We start from the raw sequence: 21,090 nt of genomic DNA, 5'->3' as shown, positions 1-21,090 counted from the left end.
TTGTGTGCGCTCTTGTACACGCAGGGCACGGCGCCACGGCTGCACTACGGAGAGCACGGCATAATGAAATTTCGCAGTAACTCCAGCTTGGCCTATGCTAGCCACGGATCTAGATCTAGAGTTTTCTCAAACGCTCTACATGCAGTTTTTGGCACTCTCTTTTGCTTGAAACCCTGAATAAATCTCGGCATTATTGTCGAGCAAGAGCTCTGCCTATCCTGCCCGCATTGCCTCTGTCAGTTTCCCTTTCTCAAACGCGAGAACATCTCCTCTCCTGGGTTCGAGTCTTGGAGTCGGTCGGGTGGATGGCAATGGCCATCAGCGGACGAGCAGCCGCGCTCGTCGTCCCGAGCACCGCGGCCACTACTCCGCTTCCCTCCACCGTCTCCGTGAACCAGAGAGCGGCCCGGCTTCGGAATCGGAAGAAGGCGACGATGAAAGTTGCTACGGCGCCGCACGCGAGCGGTGGCGGCGGCGGCGGCGCGGTGCTGGAGCGGCCGCCGGCATTCGATCAGTCCCAGCTCGACACGCTCCCCGTCACGCAGGAAGGACGGGACCCCGGAAGGCTCAAGGATGGGAGGCGCTCCGGGAGCGGCGACAGCTACAAGGTTTTGCTCGTGGACAACGTGCGCTACACCGAGAAGCACGGTAAGTGCTCTGCTCCTTCGCCCTTTCTTCTGTCCTGCATCCTCACCGGATCTCCCAACTCCCAAGTTTTCTGAGCATTGGAGCTTGCTGGACTCACGTCTGCCGTCGTCCCTGTGCCCGCCTGCAGTGGAGAAGGCCTTGCCGCAGGTGGTGCCCTCCATAACCGACGAAGCCGCACGGCAGCTGTTCCATGAGTCTCGGATGAGGGGCGTCGCGACTGTCATCGTTGCCGTCAAGGTACGTGCATTCACACCCGCTTTTTGCGCCCGCCCTGACCGGCGCACGTTTTCCTTTCATTTGGAACTTCAGTTGGAGCTTGGAGCTGGCAGGAAGGCAGCACGTAGGCTATGGCAACAAGGATTAGTTGCAAGATTCTTACTCCTACTTCTGTGATGATGCCTGGACAGGAGCACGCCGAGTTCTACGCACAGATGATGGTCCGTCAGGGACTCCGCTCTGCCATCGAACCTGAATCGGACATGGCGACCTGATTTCCGTCCGTGGCAGTCGTTACCTGTGCTGTCATCACGCTTCTCTAATCAGAGCCAGCTCTCCACGCAGCTTGTAGTTTCCTCTTTTGCTTTTCTTGTACCACCCAGTTAAGTAGTAGTAGAATGCTAAGTTCTGCAAATTTTTGCCATCGATGTTGCAGGCTTGCGGCATACGAGGATGTGTGTGCTTATTAGGCAATCGTACATTAGTACTGTTTTTGTGGAGGTATTGTGCAAACAAGCGTTACTATGATTAACAAAGGTTTTTAGATCCACCGTGCCCAGTGTCACAATGGTCATTCGTGACGGGGGCGGACACAAGTTTGTATGTGTATTTACTTTTTGTATTTTGTATACAGACCTCGATGGTTTGGGTCTCTAGGAACATGATGCCTCTTGACGGTCTCCGACAGCCCGGACCTAAAAACGAGAGACATTCGATGGTTTGGTTAGCGCACAGCGAAAGGATCACGGACCCAAAACTTCCCTTTTCTAACAGCCGACGTAAACGAGAAGCCCGGAACGTCGCCCAGCCGAGCGTCGCCCGCCTCGCCGCGTCGGGCCGCTCCCCGTCGCCCAGCCGAGCGTTGCCGCAGACCCGCCTCACCGTGCTAGCCGCGCGCCGCCGCGGACCCGCCTCGGTGCGCTGGCGGCTCCCCTACCACGGACCCGCCTCGCCGCGACGACAACCTCCTCCTCCTCCACCCGGTGCTGCCTGCTCCTCCGTCTTCGTCTTCCCCACGGCCGGCCACCGAGCTACGAGCTCCGGCGAGGCGCGGCGCCCCTTCGCGACGCGACCCCTTCGTCCGCCGCGTCGCAAGCGCCGCCGCGGGTGAGAGCCGCCGCGCGCGAGCCGCCTCTGTCCCCACCGCGAGCGGCACCTTCCTCCACACAAGATCGGACACCCTCTCCTCCCCTCGCCGGCGGAGCGGCACTAGCGGCGTGGCCCTGCGGTCCACTGGAGCGGCACCTACGACCCCCTTCCTCAGCTCCGATCCGCGTTGAGCCGCTCCGGTACTGCGACCCCGAGGCGCTGCTCTCGCTGGGCCAGGCTCCGGTGGTGGTGGGCCTGGCGCCTGTGTGGAGATGCAGAAGGACAAAGAGATGACACTTATTTGCGTCCCGCGTCGGCTCCCACCCAAAATGGGTCACTCATTTGCCTAGTCTGTTGGAGATTGTTTTGTGTAGATAAAACACCGTGAACAACCCATTTTGGGTTTGGGTCATGCTATGCCTACTCTGTTGGAGTCAGTCTTACGCACAATACAATGCAATTTGTGTCCATGAGCGGGTGTTGAAGATATAGAACAAGATTTGTCCATTACTGTTGGAACAAAGATAATATTTAGGGCGTCTTCAACAAATGAGCAATGGACAAATCTTGAATCTTATGGATCTAAAAATTAAAAAAGCAATCCAAGAATATGTATGAAATGCAGTCTTGAATTAAATTTTATGTTCTAAGATGGAGGTGTTTTGATTTAGGGTCTCTACAAACTAAAGTCAACTTTGTACATATAAAAATACGCACAAGTGTATATAGATGTGCACTAGGTTTTTTTTATGTATTTTTATCCCGCATTTGTTACATAAAAGCGTATCTGACAATTTTATTATTGGGATAAAAAACTGTTGATATCACTGCTGAATATTAGAGATCTCAACAGTGCGAAGATAATTGCAATAAAAGCAGACCGTGTTTATTCAATTATAGTACTAGGCTAGAACCTCAACAAAATGTCGCACGCGAAAAAAAAAATATTACGAACAATTCACTGCTCGTAAGAAAAGCTAAAATGAGGTGATGGGATATTTGATGCAATGCGACAAATTTTGTGCCATATTAATCATTAGAACCTATCATTTCGTGTCACGTTGACAGACAAGAACACCCCCAGTTACAACGAGAACACTATGGCATTGGGAAACTAGGAACATTGGCTCCGTTAGGGCAGCCCCAGTGGGGTTTCATAGACATTAAATGAGCTAACGTAGTATAGTGTAATGTGGCATAATATAGATGATCAAAATTTTATGACATGAAATGAATTTTATGAGAATTAAACTTATCTATACTGTTTCAATTGCATGGGAGTCTTAGAAACTGGGATATGAAATCTACACTTAGACTTGCCTTAGTAGGATCACAATTCACGACTCACAAGTTAGGTGAAAAGATAAGTACTACCTCATTTTAAGAAAAAAAAAGGTATAATTGTAGCTATAACACCGTAAAAGTTTCATGAGCATTAAATAAGTACCAAATCAATAGATATGCTGAAATAACACCGTATTAATAAGGAAAGAGAGTACCAAAGTTTTATGTGAGTAAAATGATACAACATTATTAATATTTATGGCTACTAGTAGATATAATCTATATTTTTTATATAAATTAGGTCAAACTCAAAACCGCCCGACTCCAGGAAAAACTAAGAGTTTTGAGTTTTTTCATCAAGCGAGTACAACTTTATTCTAGGACCCCGCGGATGCAATGAAGAACGCGTGTTCCCAATTGCCATATGTGAACACAACAAGTGCCATACCTCAGCTATAAAAACGCACGCCCCCTCCGCAAACCATCCATCCATCCGGCTCTCACCTTCTCCACCATCAACACCAGTTTCCCCACCAGGAGATAGCAGAAGCCTGCGACTACGGGCTAGTAGAGAGAAAGGAAGAGGAGAAGCATTGCAATGGAGTGCGAGTACCCCTGCAACGGTCACGGCTGCAACAAGGAGAAGAGGTGCAACAAGAAGAAGAGGCCACCGCTCAAGAGGGGCCAACTCAAGCTTCAAATAGCCAGGATCCTATTGGCCATCCTCATGGCACCGGTCGCCACAAAAACAAGTGTTGTGGCTTCAGAAATATAAGCGAGCAGGAATAATGCTTGTAGTAGCAGCTATCTGACTAAATCTGAGACTGAGGATATGCATCCTTTATCCTGTGGCGCTTGATATAGAGACTGTGCAGACTGAAGAGTTTCTATTTTTTGTCTTTAATTTGGTGCCTTTTCATGCCAAGTTTTGCTCGCTTTATCACTTCTCTTCTGCTCACCTCTCCTGTAACGCATCTTCAAACTCCCATCTTCTGAATTAAGCAAACCTGCGAAGCCGCTCGGGCAATCCATGAATCACGATTCTCTACAACTGGACTACCTATGCTTATCTAATGATAAACTAATGTTGTGCATAACATAAGACTATCAGAATACTTCTCGTCTAGGTGGATGTTGATGTCCTTTTGAATAAATTTTGGTTCATTTTGCAATATATGTGGATCTACCATTGAAACACACCACCATAATTTTTTCGTTTTTTAGTTGCTTCCTTTAGATTTGTCTTTAATGAGTTAGGGTGCCTTGATATAGTGGTGGAGCGTAGGGATTATTTAAGGGGGTAGGGACTAAATTGATCAATAAAATTAATTTATGATTTTTGCAAGAGGCCGTTGATGCAAATGCCTTGTATTTATACAATATATCTACAAAACAATCTACTTTTGAGCTTTGTACAAAGAATACTAGTAGTTTCTCCATATAATACAACCTAGTTTAGAGAACAAATGAAGCATACATGGGGAAAGGACCCACTTTCATCTCTGAGAGGCTCCACCAGTGTTGTCGTAGTAGTTCATCTTTGAACAACCCATGCAATATGCTTTTGTTTAAACCTAGAGCTTGAGCTAGAGACCTTATAATGCAATGGAATTGTTTGAACTTGTGATACGTCAGCTTCAACCTTTTTCCTATCACAATTCTTAAGCTTTCAACTTTGAGTTGGACTAAGATCCTTTGACCTAGTGCCAACATTTGATGTGCATGTCCATCTTCATTGCTTGAGTCATCCAACTCTTGGTGAAACACGATGTCCACTTCCTCGCCACACTCATGCATACCTGTCGGTGTTTTGAACAAACACCAACTAGTAAATTTATAATTGTTGTGCGTTAGGCTCAGATGGTGTACTAAAGGACACAAGGTTTATACTGGTTCAGGCAGAATGTCCCTACATCCAGTTTGTTGCTCCTCGTGTTATTAGTACCAAAAAAGGTTCGTAGTAGGGGGTACAAACGGTCGAGAGAGGGACAGGTCCCAAGTCTCTGATGGAAAGGTCGAAAGAACGCCAAGAGCTCGGTTGCTGCTTGACTGTATGTTGTGTGTGGAATTGATCCGTCAAAAGTCAGTCCCCTTTAGTGGGGTGCCCTGCTCTCCCTTTTATAGACTAAGGGGGGAACAGGGGTTACAGATGAGAGAAAGAGGAAAAAACCCAAAGATAGAGAAGATCCTTCGAGGGTGTCGGGTCTTCCTTTTCCCTTGAGCCTACCCTGCTGACATGGCAGACCACGCCAGGGATAGCATGCTTCGTTGATTCTGATCAGGCCGGGCTCTGGCTTTGTCTCAGCGAGTGGTCATGTCCCATCCTCCCTGGCGGACGGTGCGGTGTGTCAGGGCGCCGAGCCATGACTCAGCGGGGAGTAGATGGGGAAACGACTATACACCTATTACAGTAGATAATGTGAGTTCTTCCTTGGATTGTAGTGGTTGTCGTATGCCTGTGTTAGTATCCGCGCCCGAGGGCTGATGGCGGCGCCAACAACACTGTAGGACAAAAGTCGGCGCCTACAACACTGTTCGGGCTCTGTGAGGTCAGAAAGGGCATAAAGTGTCTGTCCCATCGTATCCTGACGGTACCTTCCTGTAGGAGTATAGGGCATGGTCCTCGGTACTACGGTTGACTCGAACGTCCTATCGTACCCTGTGCTCGTCATCATGAAGGAGCAGGGTGCAGTCATCGGGTGAGGCGAAGCCCGTCCTCAGACGCTGGGCAAGGCGGAGCCTGCCCTTAGCCATCGGGAGAGGCGGAGCTAGCCCTCAGCCATCGGGCGAGATGGGGCCTGGCCTTAGCCATTGGGCGAGGCAGAGTCAGTGCTCGGGGGTCGGGCGAGGCGGAACCAATCTTCTATCGTTCGGTCAAGAAGCGTAGTAGCGTTCTTGTCTGACCGAAAACATCAACGTTCGATGGTTATTAGTTCCACCTCATTGGGTACCCTGGTATTAGGTCCCCAACAGTAGCTCCCGAGCCTCCAGGTGATTCGGATAGAATCACCTGGAGTGTGATTTGACTTGCTAGAGGGTGTGCGTGAGCACACTCGACGGGTGTAGCCCCCGAGCCCCTGGGTGATTCGGGCAGAATCGCCCGGGGGGTATTTTGATTCGCAAGAGGGTGCGCGAGAGCGCACCCATCTGGTGTAGCCCCCGAGTGATTCGGATAGAATCGTCTAGGGCTAATTTTGGACCCTTCACGGGTAAGGTTGTGAGATTTAATTTTTGTCAACTAGACAGTTTAAAGGGAACCCTAGTGTCCCATTCACAGGGATTTCATCCAGGGTCAGCCCGGTTGGGACTCGATTATGGATCGAGGCTCCCCTGATGCTCGTGCACCTGAATTCTGGCCGCTCGCGGGCCCATCCCTCGTTGGGACGGCTGTTGAAACTGTTGGGCCATCCCTCGAACTCCTGGGCCCAGGTGGGTCAGAGAAATGCTTTTTGACTCGTCTCCCCTCTGTGGGAAAAGAGTCCTGGTCTGCCTGGGAAAGGTGAGACATCCGGTGTGATTTTGGTGGGAAAGGATAGGGATCGTGGGCACGTATCCCGCGACATGACACGGCGGCGTATCGTGGTAGGCTCGGAGACCTAGGTAGACAGTTGCCCTTCTCGCATCCGTCGCCCCTATAAAACCGAGGGGTTCGCCCCCAGGGTTCCATACTTTGCCTCCTCGCCTTTGCATCGACAACCTCCGCCGCCAATCGCCTGAGCCTCCCATACTCGCATCGCAGCCGCCGTCAAGCTCACATCCACGTCGTAGCCGCCGTTAAACTCGCATCCACCCCCCTCCCAATCGTTTTAATGAAGCCATGGTGCAGATCCAACATCACCCCTTAGTACCTGGAGGGCCTCGTTCACCATGGCCTCCTTTGCCTGCAGACCGCCGCCGAGGAGTGGCGGTTGCCCGGTAATGAGGATGAGCCGTCGCTGCTCAAAGGGTATGTCATGTCCTTTGCTCACTTCCATGAGCAGGGATTCACCATACCTGCTCACAAGTTCCTTCAGGGGCTATTGGATTACTATCAGGTGGAGTTGCAGCACCTTACTCCCAATGGGGTCCAGCACATTGCGGCGTTCATCGCCCTATGTGAGGGGTTCCTGGGGATTAGTCCCCACTTCTTGTAAGTGCAATCAAGCCCTATTGTGGGTTTTGGCATTGATGACCACCAAATTAGAGGACTAATGAGATTTATCGAGATAACAAGCAGGGAATCAAAAAATAAGGATGATGTATAGGTTGCAGGTGTCCTAATTACAAAAGATGGCTAGACCTAGCTCAAAGGAGGTTTAAATTCTTTTATGTTTTGAAATTGAGTTTAGGGAAAGCCATACTATTAAGAGGGATTTTAGGACAGTTGGTCAACTGTTGAACCAGATGCTCAAATTCTCAGATTTACATCCTCTCACCTAGTCAAAATAGCCAGCCAAATTTCACTTCAACTTACCTATTTTGGCTAGGACGACGGTGCCGCCCTGTTAAGAGTGGCAGTGCCGCCCTTAACTGACCGTTGGACCCAAGGGGTATTTATACCCTTCAGGCCCAGCCCACAATGGTCATCTTCTTAACTCACTCATTCTGCTCGAAATAGAACAGAACCAAAGCTCACCCTCTCTCCTCCATTGTTACTCCTCCATCCCTCAAGCAAATCTTTTATTCCAACCATCAAAACTTGAGAGAAAAGGCAGCAAAACTCGATTAGAGAGCAGATCCACTGATTCCCAAAGTCTAAGAGCATTTGGTTCATGTTTGGCCGATGGTTCTAGGGTTTGTTACTCTTGGAGCTTGCTCCTAGCTGGCTAGGCGTTGCCCTTGAGCTTGACAACTCGTGTGGCAGCCTTGGAAGGTTTGTAACCTCATTCTTAGAGCTAAGAAATCACACCTCACTTCAAGAGTTCATCCTCTTGATTTGAGAATGAGGGTAAGGCAAGCCTTTGTGGCAAGCCCAAGCCTTTTGTGGCTTCCTCAACAACATGGACTTAGGCAAACCTTTGTGGTGAGCTAAACCACAAGATAAATCTTGTGTCTCGTATGCCTCATCTTGTTTACTTGCTGGTTTAGCTCATTACTAGCTGGTGTTAGGGTTTGGTTGCTCGATCCACTCTTGTGTGGAGGTTCTGTGATATTCAGTCTTCGAACTGGATCTTATCTTTCTATTGTAGGATTAAGCAGCTAAAGGGTCAAGTTTATCTCTATAAAATCTCAGTCGTGTTAGATTTATTTTCATAGAGCGGCAGTACCGCTCTCTGTTCTGACAGAGTTTTGAGTTGAATTTTTATAGGCCTATTCACCCCCCTCTAGGCCTCCTTTATCTTCCTGGAGATCCTACAAGTGGTATCAGAGCGAGGTTGCTTCGTATACGCTTCACCGCATGAAGTATGGAAGAAGGAGGAGGTTTGAGGACCGTTCGCGATGCGGATGCAAGTGGTGTGCACATTGAGGATGTCGGCAACAGCAGCGAGCTATCCATGTCGACAGCAAGTGATGCCACCATCAAAGAACCTAAGACCACCGATGTGGCAGAACCTCCTAAGGAATTAGGCCCACATGCACCTATCGTTGTCTTAACAGACCTCGGATAGCGTACACGAGTTCCCAACAACTCAACAGGTCTGTAGGGTGTCCTCGGGAGACCCGAATCATCCACGATTCTCTTTTCAAACAGGATCCCAATCACAGTCATTGTAGATTACAACAATTTTATTCAAACATATATACCAGAGTATAAGATAGCGGAAGTCTTAAGATAACATAGTTACAAACCAGTTGTTTTCAAACTTACAATACCATAAGTGTCATACAACTATAGTAGCGGAATAATATTACATTAACTTTATTTATCATATAAACTAGTGCCTTGTCCAAAGGCCATTCATTACTCCTCATCGTCGTTGACTTCAAACACAGATATGTAGCAGGGACCAAAATAAGCCTGCGCATGGGACTCACCTGCAACAAGGGTTAACAAACCCTGAGTACAAAGGTACTCAACAAGACTAACCCGACATAACGGGGTGTAAGACTTTTAAAGATGCAGGGGTCTGGGACAAGGTACGGATGTAGCAAAATTCAAAGTCCTTTGCCAAAAGCTTACTATTCTTATCCTATTTTCAAATTTTACCCTTAAGACCTTTAGTTCATTATCTCAAACTAATTGTACTTTTCCCATATTCCATTCCTTCTCATTTCATTCTTTTCTCATGTTTTAGTAATTCACCAGTCCTGCATTGCTTCTGTAATGAATCGAGTCTCCATATCCGCGGAGCATCGGTAATTCGAATTGATTCAAGTCCTAGCTAGGGATTCCTTATCACACGACATATGTAGAACTTAATCTTGCATATATCAACCTCGCTACCGGATCCTCCTATACTAAGCCATCTCCACGCCACCCGAGAGCATAGCACACCTCAAATCTGGCCACATTCCAGCCACGAGGGTACACGCTACTCCTGCCATCTCTCCACTCCCAGTGCATGGGCATTCATCTTAGTATCAGATTAGCCGAAGTAGGCTTACTAGAGTATGTGACCAGTACTACAAAGTGTCTCGTTCAGAAGATTCACAATGAGTGGCCTTTAAGCGACATAGTCGGCAACATTACCCAAAATTCAAGATAAGTCACCCGACTAGTCTCTAGTTCATTCTATCTTCTTTCTTTCTTTGGCCAGTATGCCATCTTTGATTGTATCAAAACTTTTACTTTGAAAGCCTACCATAAAGCATACTAAGCATTCTACGCCTTTGTAAATGAAAACACCTTCAAGGATGGTAAACAATTAACAAGGTAGGCAATGCATCAAGTAGGTAACATTTGAAAGAATCAACTTAATGCAATAGGTAACATAGGTGATAAACTTTTCAAAGTAAACAAGGTAATGGTTTAATGCATAAACCGGGGCTTGCCTTCGTTGATGACCTCAGATTCCGGATCAGTACCATGATTATCGAATCCCGTGACAACCGGGGATTCTTCCAGAACTTGCTCAACTAGAATCGTTTCACTCTCAGGTTCTACACGAAATGATAACATATGCCTTAACATGATGATAATTTAAACATGATGCTTTCATGGTACATGAAATGTAAAAACACCCCGCAAATGATTTTATTTCACGGTACAGTTGCAAGCCAACAAAACCAACTTGCAATCCTACCATCAAGAACCACACATGTGACTTGACCAAATGGATCTTGAAACCCTACTAGTCACAAAACATGACCAAAACAAGATCCAACCCTAATCAAACACTTAGGGTTTGTCTTTATTTTTTTTGAATTAATCTAGAATTAAGCCCAAAAATGAACTTGTTCCAAATGACCTGAAAATTTTATGTACGCTTCCTCATGACAAATTAGTGTACCAAAACAAATTTCATAATTTTTGGAATTATACAGAGACCTACAAAAATCATGGAAATTGCATTTTTCAATTAATGGACTGAATATTTGAACATTAAAAATTTATTCAAATTTCAAGTTTCTAATTTTTAAATCATACTAGAACATGTACAGAAGCTACACACAAAATTTTAGAATTTTTGGAGCTATCATGAATTTCCTACAAATTCCCAAAATTTCAGCACTATTCACAAATTCAGAAAATAAAAATTTTCACTGTTCTTCTTCCTCACTCGCACTGACAGCCAGGCCCCACTATCAGTGACTCAAAGAAGTCACGGCGGCGCTGCCCTCACTGGCCGGCCTCAAAATGCGCCGACGGTGACGCTTCGTTGAGACGGACTGCACCAACATGATCTACACCATGTCGCGAATCTAACCCAACCCTCAGAACAGCAATAGGCACACCAGATGGAACTCTACGCCGGCCATGGCGACTCGGACTTGATGGCGGTCGACGTAGCTATGGCTATGGTGCAGTAGAGTCAAAAGAAGAGCGAGCATCACGCTCAGGAGCTCACCGTGATCATGAGGGTGTACTTGGTGCAGGTAGAGACGTACTGAATCACCCTAGCCACGGTGAGGTGGGTCGCGGCGGAGCTTTGGCCGGCTCTGAAGAAGACGACGTCGCGCGGTGGCACTGATCGGCTAGAAGCGAGGCGAGCAGGTTGGGAATGAGCGGCAGGGTGAGGCGGAGCTGCTGGCCAACGCATTTGGCCTGAGGTGGTCCGACGAGGATGAATTTTACGAGCGCGGCAATGGCACCGGCGGCAAGCAGTCGACGGAAAATTGAGGAATGACGACGGCGTGCTCCTATTTATAGAAAGGAAGAAGGCGTCTAGCGTCGACAGCACACGAATGAGCTTGCCACGGAGATGGCAGCATGTCACCACGCGTGAAAGCGACGAAGAAGGTCGGCGGCAAGTAGCTCGGTGGCGGTGGCGTCCTGTTCCGATTGGATTTTAAATTTTGAAGTATTTACAGAATTGCCACTGAGTTTCTTTTGCAAATTACTCTCAAACTTTCTACAGAAGTTGAAAATCTCCAAAAATGAAAGTTGTTCAATTTTTCAAACTCTACAACTTTGCTTCTAGGAACATTTTCAAATTCTGCCTCCATGTTGAAATTTGAATTTGGGGTGCATTTGAGCATTTGAATCATTTCAAAATTACTCCAAATTTTATATGTAAACTTGAAAAACTTTAAATACCAAAGTTGGTCTACATAAAATAATCTCCAACTTTGCTTTTTGCCTCAACCCCAAATTCCACATGGATTTTGAATTAGTCAAAAGGGGCAAAAAGGACTTTTGTGATTTGAATTTGAATTCAAATTTGATTTATCTTCCTTTTACTTAAATTTTGAATTTTGGCCAGTAACATGGCCCATTAGGGTTATTTGAGTCAAAAGACACATGACCTCACATGATCACATGAATTTTGACCATTGTAGCCATGATCTTTATTTAGGGTTTTGAATCACATCACATGAAATAACAACATTCTGAAATAAACCTTATTTAGTGAATGCATTCTAAACTTTATACTATATGAATGCTTTGTAATGCATATGATGACATGTCAAATTTTAGTGCTAGGTCAAAACACCAGAGGTGTTACAACCCTTCTCCCTTAAAGAAATCTCGTCCCGAGATTTAAAACTTAAGGCTAAGTAATGGAAAAGGAAATGTGTCAAGCTAACACATCATAACTTTATTCAAAAGGCTAGTGAGGGGGTTTTCCATTCTGGTAACAACAAGACAAGTTACAATATAAACAAGGTATTGCAACTAGATAGAAGTGAAGAAGTCAGGAAAATTCTCTTCTAAGTAATCCTCGGACTCCCAAGTAGCTTCATCTTCCGTGTGTTGATTCCATTGTACTTTGTAGAACTTGATTGTACGTCTGTGAGTGACTCGATCTTTCTGATCTAAGACTCTAATGGGGTACTCGGCATAAGTCAAATCAGGCTCTAGTTCTACATCACCAAAGTCGATCTCTTGGTTAGGTACTTGAAGACACTTCTTTAACTGAGATACATGAAAGATATCATGCACCGCTGACATGTGATCTGGTAGCTTGACGCGATAGGCGACTGGTCCACATCGTTGTTGGATCTAAAAAGGACTGACATAACGGGGCGCCAACTTTCCCCGAATCTCAAAACAATGAACTCCTTTAATTGGTGATACCTTGAGGTAGACATAATCTCCCACTTTGAATTCTAGCGGTCGTCTCCTCTTATCAGCATAGCTTTTCTGTCGGGATTGAGCTACCTTCATATTGGCTTGTATGAGTTTAACTTTCTCTTCAGCTTCCTTGACCACATCCGGTCCAAAGAACCAACGTTCTCCAGCTTCTGACCAATTTAAAGGTGTTTGGCATCTACGGCCGTACAGTGCTTCGAATGGTGCCATTTTAATGCTCTTTTGATGGCTATTGTTATATGAGAATTCAGCTAAGGGAAGGCATTCATCCCATTTAGCACCAAAGGAAAGGACACATGCTCTCAACATATCTTCAAGAATTTGATTTACCCTTTCAGTCTGTCCATCTGTTTGTGGATGATAAGCAGAACTACGGATAAGTTTAGTTCCTAAAGACTCATGTAGACTTTTCCAAAACTTGGATATGAACAATGACCCTCTGTCAAAGATAATGGTCTTGGGTGCCCCATGCAGACTGAAGATTCTATCAAGATAAAGCTTTGCATACTGCTTCCGCTCGATATTTATCTCTAACGGGTAAGAAATGAGCTATCTTGGTTAGCCGATCAATAATAACCCATATTGAATTGTAGCCTACAGATGTCCTAGGCAATCCCACGATGAAGTCCATACAAATATCTTCCCACTTCCAAGATGGAACTGGCAACGAATGTAATGGACCTGTAGTCTTCATATGAACTGCTTTGACTCTCTGACAAATATCACACTTGGCTATATATTGAGCTATTTCCATTTTCATTTTGGTCCACCAATATCTCTTTCTCAGATCATGATACATTTTGTTGCTACCCGGATGAATGGAGTATCTTGTAGAATGAGCTTCATCAAGAATCTGCTTTTGTAGCTCCAGATTTTTGGGTATTACCAATCTATCCTTGAACCATACGACACCCGATTCATCAATCTTGAAACATGTTGGTTTTCTAGATCTGACTTTGTCCTTGATATGGGCTATGCCCTTACTTTTCTATTGAGCAGCAATGATTTGATTTTTGATAGTGGACTCAACTACAATATTGGATAGGGAACCTTGTTCTATGATTTGTAAATCTAGATGCTCCATCTCTTGACACAATGTTTGCTGCATAGGTTCTACAATTAGGCAATGACAATGACTCTTGCGACTCAGGGCATCGGCAACCACATTAGCCTTGCCCGGATGATAGTGCACTTCTAAATCATAATCTTTAATAAGTTCCAACCATCTTCTTTGCCTCATATTCAACTCTGACTGAGTGAAGATGTATTTCAAACTTTTGTGATCCATATAGATATGACATATATTGCCCAATAAATAATGCCACCAAATCTTGAGTGAATGGACAATAGCAGCTAATTCAAGATCATGGGTGGGATAATGTTCTTCATGCTTCTTGAGTTGTCTAGAAGCGTATGCTATGACTCTACCTTCTTGCATTAGAACACAGCCAATACCAATTCCATATGCATCACAATAGATATCAAATGGCCTCTCGATATCAGGTTGTGCTAAAACTGGTGCAGTTGTCAACTTCTTCAATGTCTGAAAGGCCTCTTCACATTCTATTGACCATATAAACTTAGTTTGATTTTTCAATAGTCCAGTAATTGGCTTCGCAATTCTGGAGAAGTCAGGGATAAACCGATGGTAATACCCTGCCAACCCCAGGAAACTACGAACTTGATGAACAGTTGTAGGTGCTTTCCAATTAAGGACTTCTTCTACCTTGCTCGGATCAACAGCTATACCTTCAGCAGATAGTACATGACCCAGAAATTGTACTTCCTCCAACCAAAATGCACATTTGCTGAATTTGGCATATAATTGGTGATCTCTTAATCTTTGTAGAATAATACGGAGATGTTCTGCATGTTCCTCTTTGCTCTTAGAGTAGATAAGAATGTCATCAATAAACACCACGACAAACTTATCCAACTCAGGCATGAAAACTGAGTTCATCAGGTATATGAAATGAGCCAGGGCATTGGTCAGCCCAAAAGACATGACTAAATACTCATATAGACCATATCAGGTAGTAAATGCTGTCTTCGGCACATCTTCACGTCTTATCTTAATCTGGTGATAGCCCGATCTCAAATCTATCTTCGAGAATACCATAGCTCCTACAAGTTGATCAAAAAGCAAATCAATTCGGGGTAAGGGGTATTTGTTTTTTATGGTGACTTCATTTAATGGCCGATAGTCAACACATAACCTTAAGGTTTGGTCCTTCTTCTTCACGAAGATTGCAGGGCATCCCCAAGGTGATAAACTGGGTTGAATAAAACCATTGTCTAACAACTCTTGTAGTTGCATTTTTAGTTCTGCTAGTTCTTTGGGTGGCATACTATATGCTCTTTTGGACACTGGTGATGTCCCTGGTTTCAGATCAATTCTAAACTCTACATCTTGGTCTAGTGGCAGACCAGGCAGATCATCGGGAAAGACATCCGTAAACTCACATACCACTGAAATTTTCTCGACTCCTTCAATAATAGTTTCACAGACTATTTCCACTATACTCTTAGGAAAGGAAAGTTGGATGAGAAGTTGGGTTTTGCTGCTAGGTGCATTTATCCTTATGGTTCTACGCAGGACATCTATGATAGCCCTGTGTTGAGTTAACCAGTTCATACCAAGGATCACATCTATATCTTGATCCTTTAATATCAGCATATTGGTAGGGAACTCATAACCTCCCAAATCAATAGGTACATGCTGAACTACCTCCCTTGTATAGATTCGTCCCCTGGGCGACTGTATATGATAGGGTTCTTTTGTTTCCCCAATAGCTATTCCATGCTTCACAACAAATGTATGATTGATGAATGTATGGGATGCACCAGAATCAAATAAGGTAATTGCAGGATGCTTAGCAATGGGAAACATACCATCATTACTGGTTCTCCTTCTGAAATAGATTCCACTTGAGTATAGAAGACCCTTCTAGTTTTCTTCTCAGCCTGACCCTTCTAATTGTTCTGAGCATTTCCCTTGTACTAATTCTGAGCTTGATTAACAGGGGCTTTGGGTGCATTAGGATTGTTCTTCCTAGGATACGGACATTCTTGGGAAAAGTGTTTGGGTTTACCACAATTATAACATGGAAAATTGTGATTCTGGGGAGTAGCATTGCGGTTTGCATTATTTGTATTGTTTTGCGCTGCTGCGGTGCTTGATGAGTATAAGGCGTATTAGTTGTAGGGCAAATCAAGATCTGTTGCCTGCTTTGGCCTTGTTGTGGGCGGAATGGTGCACGGCCATGATTCTGAGGATGGTATACTATCTTCTGACGCTTGCCACTTGATGATCCGAAAGCAAATATTTTCTTTTTCTTCGCCTCCTTGTGTCAGCGGTAATTCTCCTTCGAAGCGATAGCAATGTTGATTGTCTCATGGTAAGTTGTGTTACCACAAGTTGCCATCATGGTCTGAAGTTTAGTGTTCAGGCCTCTAAGAAAATGATTCTTTTTCTTCCTGTCCGTATTCACATACTCAATAGCATACTGCGACAGGTGATTGAAACGCCCAACATAATGCATCACTAGGTGCTCTCCTTGCTTAAGAGCCAAGAACTCTTCTAACTTCATGGTCATCACACCGTCTGGAATATAGTGTGCCCTGAAGGCATCCTTGAACTCCCTCTAGTTGATTTGGTGACTAGCAGGCTGCACTGCCACTAAATTTGCCCACCAGGCACCAGCAGCTCCTCGGAGTTGCTGTGCCGCAAACCTTGGTTTCTAAACCTCAGTACAGTGAATCAGCTCAAACTTTTGCTCTATTGTCCTAAGCCAATCATCAGCTTCTAAAGGTTCATCTGCCTTAGAGAACACAGGTGGACGTGTGTCAGTAAAATCCACATAGGTTGACTCGTCATTTCCATTACGACGGCCACAATTAGGGTATGGTGCCTGCTGGTTCTGCGCCAATTCCCTTAACAGCCTAGCATTCTCTGCCGTTGCGTTGACGAGTGCGGCTATGGCATCTGCCATAGTCAAGGGCATTGGTGGAGGATTTGGGCACTCATTATCATCATGCGAGCCACTAGCACCAGTTCGGGTGATAGGACGAGGCATCTGTTAGAGAACACATTTACTTACATTATTCTTTATTGAAAGCATTTAAAAGGTTTCATACTACAAAGGGTCCTTATTTATATTACATGTCTTGTATCCCACAAGACAACCCTGGTTTTCTAGGAAAGTAGTAAAGGAACTATTTCTACTCTAAGCTCTCAGTCTTCGGCATCCGTGCCCATATCGGACGAAACCTCATCTTCATCTGAGAAGTACACTAACTCCTCAGGATCCTCCTCCTCTTCTTCATTCTCGACTTCTCCTGGAGCTACAATCATTTCTTCATCGGTAACTTCACCATCCCCATGAGGAGGATGAAGTTGAGCGTACAACAGGTGGACATTCTCATGAAGAATGGCATTGTCCATCTCCAGGTCTTCCACGTAGAACTCCAACTCATGGACGCGTTCATTGGCCGCATCCTCTCGTGTCCAGGCTTCATTCCGCAGCTCCATGGTCATGGTGATGCCCCTTTGCATTTCCGCCAACTCCTCTTGATCTTTGGCATGAGCTCGATGAAGAGTGTTGAGCTCCTTGTTAAGGTTCTCGATGTTGGTGGGGTTGCTTGAAGATCCTTCATCTCCTAGGGTCTTAGCACTACCTTCACCAAGCTCGTGGTTTCTTGGTGCCAACTGATGACGAGGGATTCCATGAGGTCCGGTGGACTTGCGTGCGGTTTTCTTGGTCTTTGCCATAGCCTGAAGGATTTAAGGTAGGACTATAAGAATAGCTTGAGGATAATGGAGGTTAGCAAGAATGGGATTGACATTACTTACCCAACCACTATTAAGGGGATTTATTATGCAATGTGCTTAAGCATGATGCATGAATCGATCTTACGAATCTAAGTACAAAAGATTTATATAATCATAAGTACTAGATTTTTAATACATAGGACAAACCTAATCATATTATCTGCCACAAACTTTCAATTAAGACAGGATTGAGTCTAGATCAAAGGTAAGAAGAAAGAAATTGAACTTTCGAAATATCATGTTTACTTTCCTTGATCCAAATCATTTTGAAGGTTTTCCAAAGTAACCTACAATGATCTTAGTTGGGAACGCTCTGATACCAGCTGTGGCAGAACCTCCTAAGGAATCGGGCCCATGTGCACCTATCGTTGTCTTAACAGACCTCGGATAGCGTATATGAGTTCCCAACAACTCAACAGGTCTGTCGGGTGTCCTCGGGAGACCCGAATCATCCACGATTCTCTTTTCAAATAGGATCCCAATCATAGTCATTGTAGATTACAATAGTTTTATTCAAACATATATACCAGAGCATAAGATAGCGGAAGTCTTAAGATAACATAGTTACAAACCAGTTGTTTTCAAACTTACAATACCATAAGTGTCATACAACTATAGTAGCAGAATAATATTACATTAACTTTATTTATCATACAAACTAGTGCATTGTCCAAAGGCCATTCATTATTCCTCATCGTCGTTGACTTCAAACACAGACATGCAGCAGGGACCAAAATAAGCCTGCGCATGGGACTCACCTGCAACAAGGGTTAACAAACCCTGAGTACAAAGGTACTCAACAAGACTAACCCGATGTAATGGGGTGTAAGACTTTTAAAGATGCAGGGGTCTGGGACAAGGTACGGATGTAGCAAAATTCAAAGTCCTTTGCCAAAAGCTTACTATTCTTATCCTATTTTCAAATTTTACCCTTAAGACCTTTAGTTCATTATCTCAAACTAATTGTACTTTTCCCATATTCCATTCCTTCTCATTTCATTCTTTTCTCATGTTTTAGTAATTCACCAGTCCTGCATTGCTTCTGTAATGAATCGAGTCTCCATATCTGTAGAGCACCGGCAATTCGAATTGATTCAAGTTCCAGCTGGGGATTCCTTATCACACGACATATGTAGAACTTAATCTTGCATATATCAACCTCGCTACCGGATCCTCCTATACTAAGCCGTCTCCACGCCACCCAAGAGCACAGCACACCTCAAATCCGGCCACATTCCAGCCACGAGGGTACACGCTACTCCCGCCATCTCTCCACTCCTAGTGCATGGGCATTCGTCTTAGTATCGGATTAGCCAAAGTAGGCTTACCGGAGTATGTGACCAGTACTACAAAGTGTCTCGTTCAGAAGATTCACAATGAGTGGCCTTTAAGCGACATAGTCGGCAACATTACCCAAAATTCAAGATAAGTCACCCGACTAGTCTCTAGTTCATTCTATCTTCTTTCTTTCTTTGGCCAGTATGCCATCTTTGATTGTATCAAAACTTTTACTTTGAAAGCCTACCATAAAGCATACTAAGCATTCTACGCCTTTGTAAATGAAAACATCTTCAAGGATGGTAAACAATTAACAAGGTAGGCAATGCATCAAGTAGGTAACATTTGAAAGAATCAACTTAATGCAATAGGTAACATAGGTGATAAACTTTTCAAAGTAAACAAGGTAATGGTTTAATGCATAAACCGGGGCTTGCCTTCGTTGACGACCTTAGGTTTCGGATCAGTACCATGATTATCGAATCCCGTGACAACCGGGGATTCTTCCAGAACTTGCTCAACTAGAATCGTTTCACTCTCGGGTTCTACACAAAACGATAACATATGCCTTAACATGATGATAATGTAAACATGATGCTTTCATGGTACATGAAATGTAAAAACACCCCGCAAATGTTTTTATTTCACGGTACAGTTGCAAGCCAACAAAACCAACTTGCAATCCTACCATCAAGAACCACACATGTGACTTGACCAAATGGATCTCGAAACCCTACTAGTCACAAAACATGACCAAAACAAGATCCAACCCTAATCAAACACTTAGGGTTTGTCTTTATTTTTTTTGAATTAATCTGGAATTAAGCCCAAAAATGAACTTGTTCCAAATGACCTGAAAATTTTATGTACGCTTCCTCATGACAAATTAGTGTACCAAAACAAATTTCATAATTTTTGGAATTATACAGTGACCTACAAAAATCATGGAAATTGCATTTTTCAATTAATGGACTGAATATTTGAACATTAAAAATTTATTCAAATTTCAAGTTTCTAATTTTTAAATCATACTAGAACATGTACAGAAGCTACACACAAAATTTTAGAATTTTTGGAGCTATCATGAATTTCCTACAAATTCCTAAAGTTTTAGCACTATTCACAAATTCAGAAAATAAAAATTTTCACTGTTCTTCTTCCTCACTCACACTGACAGCCAGGCCCCACTGTTAGTGACTCAAAGAAGTCACAGCGGCGCTGCCCTCACTGGCCGACCTCAAAATGCGCCGACGGTGACGCTCCGGTGAGACGGACTGCACCAACATGATCTACACCATGTCGCGAATCTAACCCAACCCTCAGAACAGCAACAGGCACACCAGATGGAACTCTACGCCGGCCATGGCGACTCAGACTCGACGGCGGTCGATGTAGCTATGGCTACGGTGCAGTAGAGTCAAAAGAAGAGTGAGCATATTGCTCAGGAGCTCACCGTGATCACGAGGGTGTACTTGGTGCAGGCGGAGACATACTGAATTGCCCTGGCCACGGTGAGGTGGGTCACGGCGGAGCTTCGACCGGCTCCGAAGAAGACGACATCGCGCGGTGGCGCTGATCGGCTAGAAGCGAGGCGAGCAGGTCGAGAATGAGCGGCAGGGTGAGGCAGAGCTGCTGGCCAACGCAATTGGCCTGAGGTGGTCCGACGAGGATGAATTTTACGAGCGCGGCAATGGCACCGGCGGCGAGCAGTCGACGAAAAATTGAGGAATGACGACGGCGTGCTCCTATTTATAGAAAGGAAGAAGGCGTCTGGCGTCGACAGCACACGAATGAGCTTGCCACGAAGATGGCAGCGTGTCACCACGCGTGAAAGCGGCGAAGAAGGTCGGCGGCAAGTAGCTCGGTGGCGGTAGCGTCCTGTTCCGGTTGGATTTTGAATTTTGAAGTATTTACAGAATTGCCACTGAGTTTCTTTTGCAAATTACCCTCAAACTTTCTACAGAAGTTGAAAATCTCCAAAAATGAAAGTTGTTCAATTTTTCAAACTCTACAACTTTGCTTCTAGGAACATTTTCAAATTCTGCCTCCATGTTGAAATTTGAATTTGGGGTGCATTTGAGCATTTGAATCATTTCAAAATTACTCCAAATTTTATATGTAAACTTGAAAA

General features: G+C 44.7%; 1 protein-coding gene across 1 annotated transcript; it reads left to right on the top strand.

The window, feature by feature from the left end:
* Positions 1-80: 80 nt before the first annotated feature.
* LOC136453495 (ATP-dependent Clp protease adapter protein CLPS2, chloroplastic-like) lies at positions 81-1,411 on the top strand. Its single transcript, XM_066454055.1, has 3 exons — positions 81-648; positions 776-885; positions 1,056-1,411. Exons 1-3 carry the CDS (start codon positions 306-308, stop codon positions 1,137-1,139), a joined length of 537 nt encoding a protein of 178 aa, XP_066310152.1. The 5' UTR covers positions 81-305; the 3' UTR covers positions 1,140-1,411.
* The last annotated feature ends 19,679 nt before the right edge of the window (positions 1,412-21,090 follow it).

Source organism: Miscanthus floridulus, chromosome 5 (assembly GCF_019320115.1).
Source record: "Miscanthus floridulus cultivar M001 chromosome 5, ASM1932011v1, whole genome shotgun sequence".
Taxonomy (NCBI): domain Eukaryota; kingdom Viridiplantae; phylum Streptophyta; class Magnoliopsida; order Poales; family Poaceae; genus Miscanthus; species Miscanthus floridulus.
Note: the sequence above shows the minus strand (reverse complement) of the source record. Positions and strands in the feature narration are given on the sequence as shown.

Bases quoted from the DNA above. Each gene is read 5' to 3' on its own strand.
- LOC136453495 (XM_066454055.1), top strand. From the start codon at position 306: ATGGCAATGGCCATCAGCGGACGAGCAGCCGCGCTCGTCGTCCCGAGC. The intron at 649-775 runs GTAAGTGCTCTG...GCCCGCCTGCAG, and splicing joins GCGCTACACCGAGAAGCACG to TGGAGAAGGCCTTGCCGCAG. The intron at 886-1,055 runs GTACGTGCATTC...ATGCCTGGACAG, and splicing joins CTGTCATCGTTGCCGTCAAG to GAGCACGCCGAGTTCTACGC.